Below are 20968 nucleotides of genomic sequence, written 5' to 3' on the forward strand. Positions count from 1 at the left end.
CCTTCTCTTGGCTGCATACAATAGAAGGAAAATGACCATTGGAACATCAAGTGACCTAGAAAAAGTTAAACAGCAACTGAGGAAAATCATTGGTCAACACTGGGTCTTCACCCTGTATCAGAACCTATGGCATGAGAAGATGTTGGATACAGAATCGAGGAGAGAAAGAAAAAGTGCTCTCTCCTTTTTCCCCATCCATCCCATTCCTGAGGAATACCAGAGCTATTGAGATTGTAAAATGACATTATAAAATAGATCAAGGTTCAGGGGACTCAGCATCACTGGAAGAGAAGTGATCTTATTAAAACAATGCTGAAAGAATATTTCCTCTTGTAGGAGAGATTAGAACTAGAAGACTTTTTTTTTAAAATGACTGTCTCTCCCATTTAAAATGGATATGAGTTTCATCTCTAAATGGTTGAGAGTCTGTGGAATTCCCTCCCTCAAAGAACAGCAGAAGCAGAGGCCGATTTTTGACTCCTTAAAAGAGTCAAAGGTTTTTGGAGGTGAGGGAGAAAGCCTCATGGGAGAGAAATGGTCTATTCCTGCTTCTAGTTCTTATTTTCTAATGGTCGCTGACATTAAATATTGGCACCAGTGTTGTCTTGAGGAATCCAGTTAGTTGAATGTGCCCCATGCCCCATACTGTACCTTTTTCATTTTGTCTGCAACTATTTATCCAATTCTCTTATTGAAAGTTGCAATTAAATCTGTACCTACCACCCAATCAAAGAATGTATTTCAAATCCTCACTATTAGCATTAAGAAATTTATTTTTTGTCTTTATTCATTCATGGGATGAAGGGTGTCACTGGCTATGCAGCATTTATTGCACATCCCTAATTGCCCAAAGGGCAGTTCAGGGTTAGCCACATTGCTGTGGGTCTGGAGTCACATGTAGGCCAGACCAGGTAAGGATGGCAGCTTCCTTTCCTAAAGGACATTAGTGAACCATTTGGGTTTTTCTGACAATCAACAATAGATTCTTAATTCCCAGTATTTTATTGAATTCAAATTCCATCATCTGCTGTGGCAGGATTTGAACCTGGGTCTCTGGAATATTGTCTGCGTTTCTGGATTAATAGTCCAACGATAATACCATTAGACCATTGCCTCCCCAAAATATTTCATCTTGTCACCTCTGGCTCTCTTGCAACTTGCCTTTAAATCTGTTTTCTAGCTTTTGGTTATTCAGTCATGGAAGCTGTTTCTCAACTTATCGGTCTCCACAGCTTCTGCTTTGGGGGGTGCAACTCCCACTTTTCTAATTTTTATGCCTTGGTCCTGAACCATTCTAGTTAATCTCTTCTAAGCCTTTTTATGCAGAAGTCTGGTTTCCATAATTGAGCATGATACTCCAGCGGGAGTTAAACAAGTCTTTTTAGACTTAATGAAATTTCTTGACCTGTGTATAAAACTTGAGATTGATATGCCTTATTACCTGCAGTTTAGGGGACCATTTGGACTATTGTACCTGCTCATGGCATTTTGATAATTTATATCTACTTGGAACCTTACCACTATCAGGTTTCTTTTGGTTCTCCATTGTTTCCTGGATTTCATCCATTTAGAAAGTACTTCTAATCTATCATTTTTGAAGGTCCAAAATGAATTAACTCACATCTGGATAATAATATTATCTTGGAATCTCCAGCATCTGCAGTTCCCATTATCTCTAACTCACATCTGGCACTGTTCTTATCCATTTGCTTAAATTTATTTAATTGTGTAATGCTGAAGATCTGTTTGTTTATAGATTCGAACCTGGCTTTATTTTCTGCTCACCAATCCCAAACTGCCATTTATTATGATCAGTTAATGGAGAAGCTACAGAAGATGAACCAGACTGTGGGCATGGTGATGTACATGATTGACCACCTTGAGCTAGGAGTAAGCCAAAGGTTAAACAGCATCCAGCACCTCCTGAGCTGGACAGGTAAGTAGTTGATTAGAAGTGGACTTCAATGTGCGGCACTGGAGTGTTTCCCAGACTTTTCCCACTGTGGTCCCATATCAAGACTTGAAAATTGGTACTCGTCCAGTGAGAACTGAGAGCAGAGTGCTGGTCTGTGAGTAGGGGACTGTGAGTTGGTGTTAAGTTGTATTAACTTGGCCATAGTGCCCATCGCTATTCCAGAGATCAGGACCCAAGGATTTGAGCTCATGACGATGCTTGGGACCCCAAGCATACACTTTGGCAATAAACAAGACGTCTCAATGAGTGCAGCTGTTCATGTGAACGTTTCTGATCTTATTTATATAAATGAATGCTCAGAAAATCTGTTTGTGGAATGGATTTGTTCCAGAGCAATGGTTGCCACAGTCACCTCGTATAAATTGTCTAGGATGTGATAGTTTCATTCAAAAAAGATGGTTATCTACTAGAGTAGTGGTATTTGGGTATTAAGACCCTATGTTTTTATAGTAAAGTTGTTAGGGACAATTTTATATAAATTCACTTGTCCATATTTGAGTACTTGCATTTTGGTGGAGAAGTAGGCTAATCCACTCTGCCTCCTTTTCATTCTGTTTTGCTTTCTCTTCTTTCCATGTTTTTCTCTTTTTTTTTTTGCTTTTTTTTTTCTACTGTCTTACCTTCCAGAGAGAGCTTAGTTGTGGAGGCAGCAGTAGCAATGACTTCGTTGGGTCCGGAGCTTGACAGCAGCTGGGGTCCCAGAGCTAGGACTTCGGTGGTCAGCTAAGGGTGTGGCAGCGGCTTGGGGCCTGGAACAGGACTTTGGTTGAAGAGTGAACCCAATGTGGCAATGAAGGAGATTCTCCCCCCCACCCCAGCATCTGTGGCGGTGGCTAGAGCAGGCAACCCGAGGTCTCGGAGAATGGCCCAAAGCAGAAGAGATTGACCTCTTGGAGGGAGTGCGAGCCAAGCATGTCTAACCACTTGGAGACTGTTGAAAGTTTAACTATTTCTTTTTCTCCTTGAACATTACAGTCCTCCTTAGTATTAACTTTTAACTTCATTTCTTTGTTTTTCTACTTTTGTACTGAAGATTATGTACGTAGATACCTTTGTACCCAAGATGGCACAGGGAATGGCAACATAATACACTTCTTGCTGTAGTCAAATAATTCTGTACTTGAGTACATGTGACAATGAAGTCTAAATGTAATTTTTTAAAAATGTAATGATAAATACCTCCATATTGAGTGCTGTTCTAGTGAGATAAACTTACATGGGAAACTTTTAAAATTTTTTTTGGAAGCTTCTATTTATTAAATGTGAATTTGATTCTTTGTGGGAAATTTCATCAGAACATTCAGCTATAAATTTTGTTGATACAATTTTTTAAAGCTGCTGTAAAATGAAAAAAAAGCTATGAATATTGCAGGTCCACATTTCTGGTCAGTCACCTGCTGATGCAATTTCTCTGTCAGGCCCTCTGAGTCAGCTTGTACCGGGTCAGGTATAAGATGTTGCAAAACTGACACCCAGTGAAATGAGCAAGATGTCCTATAGCTACTGAAATGCATTTTGGAGCATCGCATTGCACCTGAAAAATCTGGTCTCTTCCCTGGCATTTAGTCTCTCAGCTTCTAACCAGTCAGTTGTAAAATTCACCAAAGATCAGGTTTGAACTGCTTTCCTGTTTTGTATGGCTGTTTTCTTTTACATTTTCTTGTGCATCATGGGAGATGCTCCAAAAGATTGGCTGTCAGTCTTTAGAAATGCTGAGTGTGCAAACCATTATGATTCATGACCATGCTAGGTCATGACAGTAAACTCTGCTTTTCTTAGTTTTTTTTTTAGCACAGACATCTTTTCCATATATGCTGCTGAAGTGGCCTTCACAGACTTGGATTGCAGTGATTTGTTATTACAGACTAGTCAGTAACCTGGTTATAGAACTTACTTTTCTATACTGAATTTATATTTACAGGAAACAACCTCCATTTGATCTACACCTGCACCGTACATGTCACTTATTTTCTGGTTGCCGCTCTGATCATGACATTCTTGCAAACGCCAAGTTTCTCTCGAGCCGTGTTGTTAATTCTGGTGGTGTTGAATGCTCTCTCCAAGTTCAATCATTGTGTTTCCATGGACTTCAAGTGTCTCAGTCTCTTCCTGTCTATGACGGTGATTGGTAAGTGAAGTGAATGGCTTTTGAATCATTAACTCCGGACATAAAATAGCTTAAAATTGAGACTTATGGAACAGGTAGCGTTCAAGTAGATTTTTAAAAATCTGGCTTGAGGCAGAAAATTAGTTGTGGGAATGATTTCTTTACAAACTGGAGATCAGTTTGTCCCTCAAAAGATAGTTGCTTTATATATGTGTTTCAGCAAAAGGGATAGCAAAGCAATGAGGACTTAATAGCATAGGGGACTTGGGGTTGACATGTTTTGATCTTTGAAAGTCGCAGACATAGAGGGATTAGATTGCAAAAGGAAATAGAATCTTGGGCTTTATAAACCAGTATTGAATGCAAAAGGAAGGAAGTTGTGTTGAACTGCTGCCACAACTAGTGTTATGTACAGATTTGATGATCACACTTTTTAGGAAGTATGAGAGAGTCCAGGAGGGGACTTACCAGTGTTTCTATGAATGAGGGACTTAGCTACCAGGTTAGTTGGGAAAGTTGGGTTTGTTCTCCCTGAAGCAGAGAAGATTGAAAGAAGACTTGTTTGAGGCTTATTAGTTTTATTCTTTCCTGGGATGTGGATGTTAGTAGCTGGGCCAGCATTTGTTGCCCATCCCTAAATGTTTTTGAATGTGAGCTACTACATAGAACATCACAGCACAGTACAGGCCCTTCGGCCCTTGATGTTGCCGACCTGTCATACCAATCTGAAACCCATCTAACCTACACTATTCCATCTACGTCCATATGCTTGTCCAATGTTGACTTAAATGTACTTAAAGTTGGCGAATCTACTACTGTTACAGGCAAAGCGTTCCATTCCCTTACTACTCTGAGTAAAGAAACTACCTCTGACATCTGTCCTATATCTTTCGCCCCTCAATTTAAAGCTATGCCCCCTCGTGCTCACTGTCACCATCCTAGGAAAAAGGCTCTCCCTATCCACCTTATCCAAGCCTCTGATTATTTTATATGTTTCAATTAAGTCACCTTTCCACCTTCTCTCTAATGAAAACAGCCTCAAGTCCCTCAGCCTTTCCTCGTAAGACCTTCCCTCCATACCAGGCAACATCCTAGTAAATCTCCTCTGCACCCTTTCCATAGCTTCCACATCCGAGCTACTACTTTGAACTGATGTAGCCTCTCTGGTGTGGGGAGGCAATGCCCTAGTGGCATTATTACAAACCAACAACCACCCTACGACAGCTACTGACAAACATAAAGGATCCCATACCCAAAACCAACGTAATATATAAAATACCATGCAAGGACTGTGAGAAGCATTGCACAGGCCAAACTGGAAGAAAATTGACAATAAGGATACACGAACATGAACTAGCCGCCAAGAGACATGACCAGTTCTCACTGCCCTCAATACATGTGGACAAAGTACACGAATTCGACTGGGCCAATACAAGCCAGACAGACATACCAGGGAACTCCTGGAGACCTGGCATTCCAACCAGAACTCCATCAAAGAAAGAAAATTTATAGCACAGGAAAAGGCCCTTCAGCTCTCAAACCCTGCACTGACATGCTGCTCATCACAACTAAAACCCCCTGCCCTTCTGGGGAACATATCCCTCTGTTCCCATCTTATTCATGTATTTGTCAAGATGTCCTTTAAACGTCACCATCGCATCTGCTTCCACTACCTCCCCTGGCAGCAAGTTCCAGACACCCACCAACCTGCTGTGTTTTTAAAAAAAAAACAAAAACTTGCCGTGTACATCACCTTTTATACCTTGCCCTTTGTATCTTAAACCTCGGCCCTCTAGTAACTGACTCTTCCACCCTGGGATAAAGCTTCTGATTGTCCTCTCTGATGAAGGGTCTAAGCCCGAAACGTCAGCTTTTGTGCTCCTGAGATGCTGCTTGGCCTGCTGTGTTCATCCAGCTTCACACTTTATTATCTTCTGATTGTCCACTCTGTCCATGCCTTTCATAATCTTAGTCGACCTCTATCAGGTTGACCCTCAACCTCTGTCGTTCAAAGTGAAAACAACCCAAGTTTCTCCAACCTCTCCCTCGTAGCTAATGCCCTCCATACTAGGCAACATCCTGGTAAATCTTTTCTGTACCCTCTCAAAGCAACCACATCCTTCTGGTAGTACGGCAACCAGAATTGAATACAGTATCCCGAATGTGGCCTAACTAATGTTCTGTAAAGCTGCAACATTACCTGGCAGTTTTTTAAACTCAATGCCTCGGCCGATTTAAGGCAAGCAAGCCGTATGCCTTGTTGACTACCTTCTCCACCTGCATTGCCACTTTCAGTGACTTGTGTATCTATACACCCAGATCCCTCTGCGCCTCTGCCTGTCAGTACTGTTAAGGGTTCTGCCATTTACTGTATATTTTCTATCTGGATGAGACCTTCCAAAGTGCATAACCTCACATTTTTCTGGATTAAACTCCATCTGCCATCTCTGCCCAAGTCACCTTATGACCTATATTCAGCTGTATCCTTTAACAATCCTCATCGCAATCTGCAATTCTATCAACCTTTTTGTGTCATCGGCAAACTTGCTAATCAGACCAGTTAGATCAAAGAACGAAGAAAATTACAGCACAGGAACAGGCCCTTCTGCCCTCTTAGCCTGAGCCCATCAAGGTCCTCTGTCTAAGCCTATCATCTATTTTCTAAGGGTCTGTATCCCTTTGCTCCCTGCCCATCCACGTACCTGTCCAATACATCTTAAAAGACACTAACATGTCTGCGTCTACCACCTCCGCTGGCAATGCGTTCCAGGCACCCATCACCCTCTGTGTAAAGAACTTTCCACACATGTCTCCCTTAAACTTTCCTCCTCTCACTTTGAACTCATGACCCCTAGTAATTGAGTCCCCCACTCTGGGGGGGGTAAAAAGCTTCTTGCTATCCACCCTGTCTATACCCCTCATGATTTTGCAGACCTCCATCAGGTCCCCCCTCAATCTCCGTCTTTCTAATGAAAATAGTCCTAATCTACTCAACCTTTTCTTCATAGTTAGCACCCTCCATACCAGGCAACATCCTGGTGAACCTCCTCTGCACCCTCGCCAAAACTTCCACATCCTTTTGGTAATGTGGCGGCCAGAACTGTACACAGTACTCCAAATGTGGCCAAACCAAAGTCTTATACAACTGTAACATGACCTGTCAACTCTTGTACTCAATGCCCCGTCCGATGAAGGAAAGCATGCCGTATGCCGCCTTGACCACTCTATTGTCCTATGTTGTCACCTTCAGGGGACGATGGACCTGAACATCCAGATCTCTCTGTACGTCAATTTTCCCCAGGACTTTTCCATTCACTGTATAGTTCGCTCTTGAATTTGATCTTCCAAAATGTATCACCTCGCATTTGACGGATTGAACGCCATCTGCCATTTATCTGCCCAACTCTCCAATCTATCTATATTCTGCTGTAATCTGTCAGTCCCCTTCACTGTCTGCTACTCCACCAAGCTTAGTGTCATCAGCAAACTTGCTGATCAGACCACCTACACCTTCCTCCAAATCATTTACATATATCACAAACAACAGTGGTCCCAGCACAGATCCCTGTGGAACACCACTGGTCACAGGTCTCCAATTTGAGAAACACCCTTCCAGTTACGTTTTCTTCCAATATTACAAATAGCAAAGGTCCCAACACTGATCTTTTGAGGAACACCACTAGTCACAGCCCTCTGTTCAGACCCTTCTGCTGCTACCCTCTGTCTTCCATGACTGAGCCTGTTTATAACCCATTTTGCAAGCTCACCTCTGACCCAGTGCAACTTTACCTTCTGTAGGAGAGACATGTTCCTGTGAAAATGAGGAATAGAAAAGGCAAGATTAGGGAGCCATGGATGACAAGTGAAATTGAGACTAGCCAAGAGAAAAAAGGAAGCATACATGAGGTCTAGGCGAGTGAAGACAGACGAAGCTTTACAAGAATATCAGGAATGTAGAGCGAATCTGAAAAAAGGGATTAAGAGGGCTAAGAGAGGACATGAGATATTGCTGGCAAACATGGTTAAGGACAATCCCACAGCCTTTTATTCATATACAAAGAGCAAGAGGGTAACTAGAGAAAGGATTGGGCCACTGAAGGACAAAGAAGGAAAGTTTGTGCTGAGTCAGAGGAAATGGGTGACATTCTTAACGAGTACTTTGCAGTGGTATTCACCAAGGAGAGGGACATGATGGATGTTAAGGTTAGGGATAGATGTTTGCTTAGTCTAGGTCAAGTTGACGTAAGGAAGGAGCAAGTGTTAGGTGTCTTAAAAGACATTAAGGTGGACAAGTCCCCAGGTCCGGATGGGATCTATCCAGGTTACTGAGGGAAGCGAGAGAGGAAATAGCTGGGGCCCTAACAGATATCTTTGCCATGTCCTTAGACACGGGTGAGGTCCCGGAGGACTGGAGACTTGCTAATGTTGTCCCCTTGTTTAAAAAGGGCAGCAAGGATAATCCAGGTAATTATCGACCGGTGAGCCTGACGTCAGTGGTAGGGAAGCTACTGGAGAAGATACTGAGGGATAGGATCTATTCCCATTTGGAAGAAAATGGGCTTATCAGTGATAGGCAACATGGTTTTGTGCAGGGAAGGTCATGTCTTACCAACTTAATAGAATTCTTTGAGGACGTGACAAAGTTGATTGAGGGAAAGGCTGTAGATGTCATATACATGGACTTCAGTAAGGTGTTTGATAAGGTTCCCCATGGCAGGCTGTTGGAGAAAGTGAAGTCACATGGGGTCCAAGGTGTGCTAGCTAGATGGATAAAAAACTGGCTGGGCAACAGGAGACAGAGGGTAGTAGTAGAAGGGAGTTTCTTAAATTGGAGACCTGTAACCAGTGGTGTTCCACAGGGATCTGTGCTGGGACCACTGGTTTGTGATTATATGTAAATGATCTGGAGGAAGGTATAGGTAGTCTGATCAGCAAGTTTGCTGATGACACTAAGATTGGTGGAGTAGCTGATAGTGAAGGGGACTGTCAGAGATTACAGCAGAATATAGATAGACTGGAGAGTTGGGCAGATAAATGGCAGATGGAGTTCAATCCGGGCAAATGCGATGTGATGCATTTTGGAAGATCAAATTCAAGGGTGAACTATACAGTAAATGGAAAAGTCCTAGGGAAAATTGATGAACATAGATCTGGGTGTTCAGGTCCATTGTTCCCTGAAAGTGACAACGCAGGTCAATAGGGTGGTCAAGGAGGCATATGGCATGCTTTCCTTCATTGGGCGGGGTATTGAGTACAAGAGTTGGCAGGTCATGTTGCAGTTGTATAGCACTTTAGTTCGGCCACATTTGGAGTACTGCGTTCAGTTCTGGTCGCCACATTACCAAAAGGATGTGCATGCTTTGGAGAGGGTGCAGAGGAGGTTCACCAGGATGTTGCCTGGTATGGAGGGTGCTAGCTATGAAGAGAGGTTGAATAGATTAGGACTATTTTCATTAGAAAGACGGAGATTGAGGGGGAACCTGATGGTGGTCTACAAAATCATGAGGGGTATAGACAGACAGGGTGGATAGCAAAAAGCTTTCTCCCAGAGTGGGGGACTCAATTACTCGGGGTCATGACCCCAAGTGAGAGGAGGAAAGTTTAAGGGAGATATGCGTGGAAAGTTCTTTACACAGAGGGTGGTGGGTGCCTGGAATGCATTGCCAGCAGAGGTGTTAGACGCAGACACGTTAGTGTCTTTTAAGATATATTAGGACAGGTACGTGGATGGGCAGGGAGCAAATGGACACAGACCATTAGAAAATAGATGACAGGTTAGACAGTGGATCTTGATCGGCGCAGGCTTGGAGGGCCGAAGGGCCTGTTCCTGTGCTGTAGGTTTCTTTGTTTCTTTGTATCAGCCTGCCATGAGGGATCTTGTCAAAGGCCTTACTGAAGTCCATGTCAACAATATCCACTGCCCTACCCTCATCGATCAACTTCGTCACTTCCTCAAAAAACTCAACCAAGTTAGTGAGACATGACTGGCCCTTCACAAAACCATGTTGCCTCTCTAATACGCCCATTGATTTCCAAGTGGGAGTAAGTCCTGTCTCGAAGAGTCCTCTCCAGTAACTTCCCTACAACTAACATAAGGTTCACTGACCTGTAATTAGCTGGATTATACAAAGATTTCTCTCAAGGCCCCAGCAATTTCCTTCCTTACTTCTCTGTATTCTGGGGTCAATCCTATCAGGACCCGGGGACCTATCTACTTGAATGGTTTTCAAGACCCCCAATACCACCTCCATTTTGATCTCAACATGACCCAAACTATCTACACACCATTCCACAGACTCCTCATCCACCAATTCCTTCTTTGTAGTGAATACTGATGCAAAGTTCACATTTAATACTTTGCCCAGTTCCTCTAGCTCCAGACATAAATGCCCCTCCCTGTCTGTGAGTGGGCCAACCCTCTCCCTGGCTACCCTGTTGAAGTTTATATACGTATAAAAATGCTTGGGATTTTCATTAATCCTGCTTGCTGGTGCCTTTTCGTAACCACTTTTAATCCTCATGACTCCTTGCTTAAGTTTCTTCCAACTTTCCTTGTATTCCACCCTTGCTTCATATGTTCCCAGCTTTGAGCCTTGATAAATGCTTCCTTTTTCTTTTTGTTAGGGCTCACAATATCTTTCGTTATCCAAGGTTCCCTAAATTTGCCATACTTATCCTTCATCCTTACAGGAACGTGCCGCTCCTGAGTTCCCAGCAACTTACACTTGAAAGCCTCACACATACCAGATGTTGATTTGCCCTCAAACATCTGCCAACATCAGCTCACCAGTCTGCTGCCCTCTTCAGGGTACTTACCTTCACTTGAACACGGATGGTGTCTTGATGAAGTCCACCTTCTGGAAGCAGTGACTGCACTGATGTAGATCTCCCACCCCCCACCCCCCTGTCAGCTAATCAGTGTCTCCACTCTACTTCCCTCTTCCAGTTTTGTTTTTCAGTGGTTTGTATATCGGGTCCCGTTCAATATGTTTAGAAGTGCTGCTAACAGCCTCTGTGAACTGAGGCATATAAATAACAAGCAGGACAGAACACTAACACTTCAGGTGCAATGACAATGTTACCAAGCTGGGTGACAAAATGTCTGCAATCAAACACTGGCATAGCGAGCAGGTCTACAGCTTATAATTGTATCTCTGTATCTCTATAATGGCCGAATGATTAGACCCAATTAACCTCTATTTGGCAAAGTGTGGAACTGGATGAACACAGCAGGCCAAGCAGCATCCTTCTTCAGAGGGTCTAGGCCCGAAACGTCAGCTTTTGTGCTCCTGAGATGCTGCTTGGCCTGCTGTGTTCATCCAGCTCCACACTTTGTTATCTTGGATTCTCCAGCATCTGCAGTTCCCATTGTCACAGCCTCTTTGGCCATTAGTTTAATTTTGATTACTATGTGCGTTTAAGTTTTAAAAGTTGAAAAATTAATTTTGCCTTTTACCATTTCTTTTCCTCCTTCAACCCTAATTTCTGTTTGTATACTCTGCCCCTTCTTATCGCTCTCTGGGTATCATTACCTAAATAACAGTAAGGACCCTGTTATCCAGTACCCAAGCATTTGGAATTCTCATGCAAACAGAAATCTTGCTGATGGTATTAGTAAGTGGTCCTGACTGCTTGTTTCTAAAATGTATGTTCATCTTGTGGCAATGATGAGTCAAGTTCTCCCAGCTATCATTGGTATTTCTCACATAACCGGCACCTACCTTCCCCATGTGTGCCGGACACCAGGGAGGTTACTGCAGCTGCCCTCCAATACTGCCTTTTATTTTGTAAGCTAACATTTCTCCTTGTCTAACCAAACCACCCCACACACAGACACGTGGAGGTGTGTGCGTGTGCACAGAAGGGCAAGGTGATGGTCTAGTGGTATTATTGCTGGATTGTTAATCCAGAGACCCAGGTTCAAATCCTGCCATGGCGCATTCAATAAAATATCTGGAATTAAAAATCTAATTATAACCATGAATCGATTGTCGGAAAAACACATCTGTTCACTGTCTTTTAGGGAAGGAAACTGCCATCCTTACCTGGTCTGGCCTACATGTGTCACCAGATCCACAGCAATGTGGTTGACTCTGAACTATCCTGTAGGCATTTTGGAATGAGCAATAAATGCTGCCTAGTCAGCGATGCCCTCATCCTGTTAATGAATAAAAAAAGACACACGTACACATGCACGTGCACACAGAGACAGGCAAGATACAGTTTCAAGATCTCTCCACAGCCCTAGTCAAGCATGTTGCTGTGGTTCTGTAGTTGCCCAAAAGGTAGATTTCATTCCCTCATGGATATTTGTGAACCAGATGGGTTTTTCTACAACTGTTGATGGTTATTTCAGCACAACATCGTGGGCCAAAGGGCCTGTACTGTGCTGTACTGCTCTGTTATATCCTTGTGTCCTATCAAATATCTATTCCTCAATCAGTATTTCAAATACATGACTATGTAGACATTATCACCTATGATTTTTGGGTGATTGTTGTCTATAGGTCGACTGCATTTCTTATACTGAGGCAGTGACTACTCTCTTCAAAAGTACTTCGTTGTAAAATGTTTTGAGGCATCAGGCCATCATAGGAACTGGTGTATATAAATACAAGATTTTCTTTTAAATAGAATTGTGTTTGCTGATTCTTTGAAAGGGGTGGCTTTTTGTCAAGATGTGTTCACCTTTTTGTTTAGGTAACTGGACGCTGATTAAATATTTCAGTTCCTGGAAGAAGAAATGTCATCCATCTACGCCTGTCATCGAACCTTCAAACATCTACAACTCAATGAAGAATGGATTTTACACCTCCACACCTGAGTGGTATGGGTTGTCCTTTGTGGCTTCTTGACATCAGTTCCCTCCTGTATCACTGACTTGTAAGGATAAGAAACTCTCCTTGATGACCGGTTGACGAACCATTCAGATTTGAGCAATCTTTAGTTTAAATTAATATTTGTCCATTGACCTGACTTGGACAATGACAGAAATGCTTAAAATTTTCCTTTTTTTTTGGAGTAGGGGGTCAAAAAGAGTCAAGAATCATGATTTTCATTGTTATCTAGTGATTAGCCATGTTGGGACATGGTTTATATTTTATTTCATTTATCTGAACTTGCGTGTATATGCATTTTATTTAATTGAACTTGAACGTGCAAGTGCATGCAATAAAAACGTGAAAAAAAAATCTGTTTTACTTTGGTTTCCAGGAAGTATGACATTCTCAGCTTGGAGGAAGGACTTGAGAAACTGGAATGTGACGGCCTGCAAGGTAAAAAAAAAATGCCACAAATGGCATAGGGTTTTGGAAGTGTCATTTGAAAATGTAATTGTCACTTCAATATGTCATGGAGCAGGAATATAAGAGGAGTAGATTTGAATAAAAATTTTGAAGAGCTCGAGTTAATGACGTAAGTATGGAAACTGAGCTCCAGGACTGCAAATGCTGCTGGAGGTCTTCAATTCAGAGAGAAGCTTGAAGTTGGTAGATCCCTGGGGAAATATGAATGGAGAAGCCATAGCATAAAATGTGCAGTCCCTGATGGCATGGTATGCATAAAATCCAGTAAGATCAGTAACAAGTAGATTGTTGCAAATGGAAACATACTGTTTAGCTGTGGAGGATGTCATAAGACTATAAGGTGTAGGAGCATTGAACGTAGAACATTATGATATAAGGCCCATCAAGTCTACTCTGACATTCAATCATGGCTGATGTGTTTCTCAACCCCATTCTCCTGCCTTCTTCCTGTAACCCTTGATCTCCATACTAAACAAGAACCTATCTATCTCTGTCTTAAATACACTCAATTAATTTGGTCTCCACAGTCCTCTGTGTTAATCATTTCCAGATTCCTCCACCCGCTGGATGAAGAAGTTCTTCCTTCATCTCCAAAAGGTTATCCCTTCACTGAGGCTGTGCCCTCAAGTGCTAGTCTCTCCTACTAGTGGAAACATTCTTTCTACGTCAAATCTATCTAGGCCTCTCAGTAGTCTGAGAGTTTCAATCAGATTCTCCTATTTAAACTCCATTGAGTGCAAACCTAAAGCCATCAACCACTCCTCTTACGACAAGCTCTTTATCCCTGAGATCATTCTTGTAACCTGCTCTGAAATCCCTCCATTGCGAGCATATGCTTCTTTAGATGTGGGGCCCAAACTGTTCACAATATTCCAAATGTGGTCTGACTAGAGCCTTATCCAGCCTCAGCAGTGCAATTCCACTCCTATCCTGTAGCCCTCTTAATCGAATGCAAACATTTGCAGTTGCCTTTCAAACTACTAACTGAACTTGCATGTTAACCTTGAGCATCCTGAACCAGGACTTCCAAGGACCTTTGTGCATTAGATTTCCTAAGCCTTTCCCTGTTTAGAAATAGTCAACACCACTATTCTTCCTACCAATGTGCATAACCTCACATTTTCCACGTTATATTAATCTACCACTTCTTTGCCCACTCTCTCTTAGCTTCCCCGAGGATGAGGTCCATCTGGTTCATGCGCTTTATCTACCTTCACACCTTTTAGCTTCCCAGCAACTTCTCCTTGGTAATGGGACTACACTCATCTTTACCCCCAACTCTCTTGAAGTTCTGGTATGCTATTGGTGTCTTCCACTGTGAAAACTGATGCAAAGTACATATTCAGTACTTCTACCCTTTCTTCATTCCCGAATACTACTTCGCCTCATTTTCCAGGGGTCCATTGTCTGCTCTTGCCTTTCTCTTTTTTAAAAAAACCTCTTGCAATCTTTTGTAACTGGCTAGCTTGCCCTCATATATTTCATTTTCTCCCCATTATTGCTTTTGTTTTAGTTTTTTTTTAAAAGGCTTCCCAATCCTCTGGTTTCTCACTAATCATCACCACATTGTATACTTTTTTTCTTTTGCTGTTTGCTGTCCCTGATTTCTCTTGTGGCCATGGTTGTCTCATTCTCCCCTTTAATGTGTTTCTTGTTCCTTGGGATTAATTTTTGCATTGCATCCTGAATTACCCACCGCAACTCATGCTGTTGCTGCTCCATTGTCCGTGAGACTCCCCTTTTAATCAACTTTGGCTAGCTCCTCCGTGATGTCTTTGTAGTTACCCTTACTTGATTGTAATATCATCACTTCTGCTTTCAGCTTCTCCTTTTTCAAAGTGCATATTAATCTTGACCACAAGGACCTTTGTTATTTTGGAAGAGTTGCAGACTGGACTGGTGAGAGAGGCAAATACAACAGTGGCTAGTAGTGGAACAATCCACAATTTTAAGGTGGATGGGAAAATGCTGGGTATTTTGAAAGGTGATAAATGGAACCTGTTGACAGGGAGGACCTAAGTGATTAAGATTGCGGCCAAGAGAATAGGTCTCTTGAAGAATAGGGTGGGGGTGGTGGTGGTGGAAGTAATAATAAGAATACGGAATGAGAAACAACTGGCAGAGTTGAGCAAATGTACTCGATCGACCTATAGTAAATAAAGGGGAAGAGGAAATAAATACAATAACTACTAATTGAAGAAAAAGTCAGAAGTCACATGCCACCAGATCATAGTCCAACAGATTTATTTGAAATCGCAAGGATTCAGAGCGCTGCTCCTTTGTCAAGTGAAATTGCTTCACCTGATGAAGGAGCAGTGCTCTGAAAGTTTATAATTTCAAATAAACCTGTTGGACTATAATCTGGTGTCGTGTGATTTCTGATTTTATCCACCTCAGTGCATCACTGGCATCTCTGCTTGATGACTGGGGAAAATGTTACTAGGGAAACTGTTAGGGCTAAAGACTGATATGTTCCCTGGATCTGAGGTTTGCACATTAGGATATGAAAGTAGCTTCCAAGATAATGGGTGCACTGGTAGTAATCTTCTGAGAATCCATAAACACTGACAGTTCCCTAGTCTGCTGGGAAATTTCAAATGTAACACCCTTTTTTCAAGAAGGGAAGAAGATTTTTAAAAAACTCCTAACTCTAGGCTAGTTAAGTTAATATTTGTTATTGGAAAAATGTTTAAAATCTATTATGAAGCATGTAATAGCAGAACATTCAGAAAAATGCATAATATAATCCAGCAAAGTCTCTATGGCTTCATGACGGGTAAAGCATGCCTTCTAAATTTATTAGAACTCTTTTGGAGAAGGCCCGATAGATAAAGGGGAACCAGTGGATGAAATGCATTTGAATACCCCAAAAGGCATTTAATAAAGGTACTTTATTAGTAGGCTATTTAAGATAATAGCCCATGGTATTGGGAGTAGTATATTTGTATGATCAGAGGATCAGCTAATTGATAGGCTGAGTTGGAATAAGTGATGTAATTTCAGGATGGCTGTGGTTCTGCAGTGCCAAAGGAATCAGTACTAGGCCTCAATTTATGATATAAATTTATAGATTAGATTCCCTACAATGTGGAAACAGGCCCTTTGGCCCAACAAGTCCACACTGCCTGTTGAAGGATCCCACCCAGACCCATCCCCCTACAACCCACACACCCCTGAACACTATGGACAATTTAGCATGGCCAATCTACCTTACCTGCACATCTTTGGACTGCGGGAGGAAACCGGAGCACCCAAAGGAAACCCACGTGACACGGGGAGAATGTGCAAACTCCACATAGACAGTCGCCTGACGCGGGAATCGAACCCAGGTCCCTGGCGCTGAGACTGCAGTGCTAACCACTGTGTCACCGTGCTGCCATGATGATGTGAATGTACAAGTTTGTGGATGACCCAAAAATAGACAGGAAGGCAAATGTGAGGATGACAGAATCTGCAGAGGTATGTAGTCACGCTAAATGAGTAGGCCAAAACTTGGTGGAATAAAATGTGAGGTTATGCACTTTGGCAGGAAGAATAGAGGAGCTAAAAGTTATTTCAATGGAGACTGACTGACTGCAGAAAGGTGCAGTGCACAGTTTTGAGATTTCTTTTGCATAAACCGCAAACGGCTGTCTTAAAGGGTAATGAGCAAGGTAAATGGAATGTTAGCTGTTATTTCATTGAGTATGACAATAGATTTTGTTAAAACTAGTTGAGCCATACCTAGAATACTGAACTATTTTGGCTCCCTTACCTAAAGAAAGGTATTATGATCCCTGACTGAAACGTGGTTTGATAGATCATATTTTGTTTCGTTTTAATAATGTCGTGTTACTCTGAAACATAAATGCGGAATGCTGCTTTTAGTTTAACAATAAACCAGAAGTTTATTAACATAAGGAATGAAATTAAAATGTAACCAACACTATCTATTTGTATCAAAAATTCAAAGACTTTTAACCACGGCGAAAATGTAATCCCTTAATCGCAAGCACACTTTTTTATACATGGAAAAGAAAAACAACAGGTTTTGTGTAGTAACAAAAACACCACTCGCACTGTCGTTCTACCAGAGACCCTGTCATTAGCATGCTGATAGGTGTAACTCATTTGTGACTTTACTTTGAGACTGGAACTGAAGATAACTTGTTATTGGATTTATTACACATCTGAACTTAAACATCTGAACTTAATTAACCTTTTCAGGGGTTTATCCCAATGTTAACTTTAAGGTAATCTAGTTCACTTTATCCTTCCCTTCTCAGATGCACTTCAGATCCATTTTCATCCAAGAGCTTCGCAAGGCTATCCAAAACTCAAAAGTAGAACACAAAGAAATCAATCTAAACTGAATTTTTCTAAGAGATAATGGGAACTGCAGATGCTGGAGAATTCCAAGATAATACAATGTGAGGCTGGATGAACACAGCTTTTTTTTTTTTTTGAAAGTTCAAGAAATCTTTAACAAACCTTAAGGTCTCATGATTTACCTTGCTGAGTTGCACAACAATCTAAGGTAAATAAAAATCCATTATTGATGCGCAAAAAACAATAATTCTAAAGCTAGATCCCCAAAACACACACTAAATAAACCATCATACCGATAGAAACACTTACAAATTAATTTACTTCAGACACCAAAAACCCACGTTACCAATTCAATAGCCAAAAACAACTTGCAATAAATGATTTTTAACCAAGATAACAAAGTGTGAAGCTGGATGAACACAGCAGGCCAAGCAGCATCTCAGGAGCACCTCGTCCTCGGTCTCAACAGCTTCTCTTTTGATTCCTCCCACTTCCTACAGACAAAGGGGGTGGCCATGGGTACCCTCATGGGCCCAAGCTATGCCTGCCTCTTTTGTGGGTTACACGGAACAGTCCCTCTTCCGCACCTACACAGGCCCCAAACCCCACCTCTTCCTCCGTTACATTGATGACTGTATTGGCGCTGCCTCTTGCTCCCCAGAGGAGCTCGAACAGTTCATCCACTTCACCAACACCTTCCACCCCAACCTCAAGTTCACCTGGGCCATCTCAAACACATCCCTCACTTTCCTGGACCCCTCAGTCTCCAACTCCGGTAACCAGCTAGAAACTGATGCCCATTTCAAGCCCACCGACTCCCACAGCTACCTAGAATACACCTCCTCCCACCCACTCTCCTGCAAAAATTCCATCCCCTATTCCCAATTCCTCCGCCTCTGCCGTATCTGCTCCCAGGATGAGGCATTCCATTCCCGCACATCTCAGATGTTCACGTTCTTCAAGGACCGCAACTTTCCCTCTGCAGTGGTCGAGAACGCCCTTGACCGCATCGCCTGCATTTCCTGCAATACATCCCTCACACCCCACCCCCGCCACAACCGCCCTAAGAGGATCCCCTTCGTCCTAATGTACCACCACACCAACCTCCGGATACAACGCATCATCCTCCGACACTTCCGCCATCTACAATCCGACCCCACCACCCAAGATATTTTTCCATCCCCACCCTTATCTGCCTTCCAGAGAGACCACTCTCTCCGTGACTCGCTTGTCCGCTCCACACTCCCCTCTAACCCCACCACACCCGGGACCTTCCCCTGCAACCGCAGGAAGTGCTACACTTGCCCCCACACCACCTCCCTCACCCCCATCCCAGGCCCCAAGATGACTTTCCATATTAAGCAGATGTTCACTGCACATCTGCCAATGTGGTACACTGTATCTACTGCACCCAGTGTGGCTACCTCTACATTGGGAAAACCAAGCGGAGGCTTGGGGACCACTTTGCAGAACACCTCCGCTCGGTTTGCAATAAACAACTGCACCTCCCAGTCGTGAACCATTTTAACTCCCCCTTCCATTCCTCAGACAGCATGTCCATCATGGGCCTCCTGCGGTGCCACAATGATGCCACCCGAAGGTTGCAGGAACAGCAACTCATATTCCGCTTGGGAACCCTGCAGCCCAATGGTATCAATGTGGACTTCACAAGCTTCGAAATCTACCCCCATTACTCCCCCCCCCCCCCCCCCCCCCCCCCCCCCCTGCCAAAGCATCCCAAAACCAGCCCAGCCTGTCTCTGCCTCCCTAACCTGTTCTTCCTCTCACCTATCCCCTCCCCCCCACCTCAAGCCACATCTCCATTTCCGACCTACTAACCTTATCCCACCTCCTTGACCTGTCCGTCCACCCCGGACTGACCTATCCCCTCCCTACCTCCCCACCTATCATCTTTTCTCGCCATCTTCTGTCCACCTCCTCTCCTTATTTATTCCAGAACCCTCACCCCATCCCCCTCTCTGATGAAGGGTCTAGGCCCGAAATGTCAGCTTTTGTGCTCCTGAGATGCTGCTTGGCCTGTTGTGTTCATCCAGCTTCACACTTTGTTAGCTTGGATTCTCCAGCATCTGCACTTCCCATTATTTCTGAATGATTTTCAACCATACTGTTTACATCATGATATACTGGCATTGGAGTCAGTCAATAAAAGGTTCATAGAGGAGATTTTCTTAAAATGTTGAGAAGGTTGGGCTTGTACTCATTGGAGTTTAGAAGAATAAGAGGCAACCTTGTTGAAACAGTTAGGGAGTTTGACAAGTAAATATGAAGAGGCTCATGGAATCTCAGTTGTTACAGTGCAGGAGGCAGCCATTTGGTCCATTGTGCCTCTATGGCCTCTTCAGATGAGCAGTGTTACCTCATGGCCAATCTTCTGTTTTTTTTTGTCCCAATACCCCTTTTTTACATTATTTCTATCCAAATAATATTTCAATTGAACCTGTCTCCTAAACATTTCAAAACCCTAACTATTTGTGATCTGAAAAAGATTTTTCTTCCATCACCCTTGTTTTATTTGCACATCACTTTAAAGCTAAACCCTCTTGATCTTCTTTCACAAGTGGGAACAGTTTTTCCCTGTCTACCGTGTCCAGTTCCTGCTCATGATTTTGAAAACTTATCAAACCTCCTCTCAGCCTTTTTGTTTTAAATGTGAACAGTTCCTGCTGCTTCAGTTTGTTGTTACAACTGAAGCTCCTCATCCTCATCCTTGCCCTTGTGTAAGTCTAGGACCAGAGGGTACAATCACAGTCAAGAGTCACCCAGTCACGACAGGTAAGGAATTTCTTATGAACCTGTGGAATTCTTTATCATAGATGCTGCAAAGTATTTTCAAGACTGAGACAGATTTTTAGTAAATATTGGAATCATGGGTTATGGAAATGAGGAGGGAAAGTAGATTGGATCAGCCATGATCTCATTAAATGGTAAAGCAGACTTAACAGGCTGAGTGACTGACTTCTGCTCCTCTGGAAATATGATAGTTGCAGTTATAAAATGGTTGAGAATTCAGTTAACACTGTTTGTTTCTGAGAAATGGACAACAGCCAGGTTGACTGAGCTCGGTCTCTTTTCATTGGAGAAAAGGAGGAGGAGAGGGGACCTAATTGAGGTATACAAGATAATGAGAGGCTCAGAGTTGATAGCCAGAGACTATTTCCCAGGGCAGAAATGGCTAGCACGAGGGGTCATAGTTTTAAGCTGGTTGGTGGAAAGTATAGAGGGGATGTCAGAGGCAGGTTCTTTACGCAGAGA

General features: G+C 42.8%; 1 protein-coding gene across 1 annotated transcript in view; it reads left to right on the plus strand.

Moving 5' to 3' along the window:
• Positions 1 to 20968, plus strand: part of bmb (brambleberry) — a 62271-nt gene that overhangs the window by 33461 nt on the left and 7842 nt on the right. The window contains exons 6-9 of the mRNA XM_048549238.2: positions 1757 to 1936; positions 3897 to 4103; positions 12783 to 12909; positions 13296 to 13357. Of these exons, the coding sequence (XP_048405195.1) occupies positions 1757 to 1936; positions 3897 to 4103; positions 12783 to 12909; positions 13296 to 13357 (576 nt within the window). The remainder of the gene's footprint in view (positions 1 to 1756; positions 1937 to 3896; positions 4104 to 12782; positions 12910 to 13295; positions 13358 to 20968) is intronic.

This window comes from Stegostoma tigrinum, chromosome 2, assembly GCF_030684315.1.
Source record: "Stegostoma tigrinum isolate sSteTig4 chromosome 2, sSteTig4.hap1, whole genome shotgun sequence".
Classification (NCBI taxonomy): domain Eukaryota; kingdom Metazoa; phylum Chordata; class Chondrichthyes; order Orectolobiformes; family Stegostomatidae; genus Stegostoma; species Stegostoma tigrinum.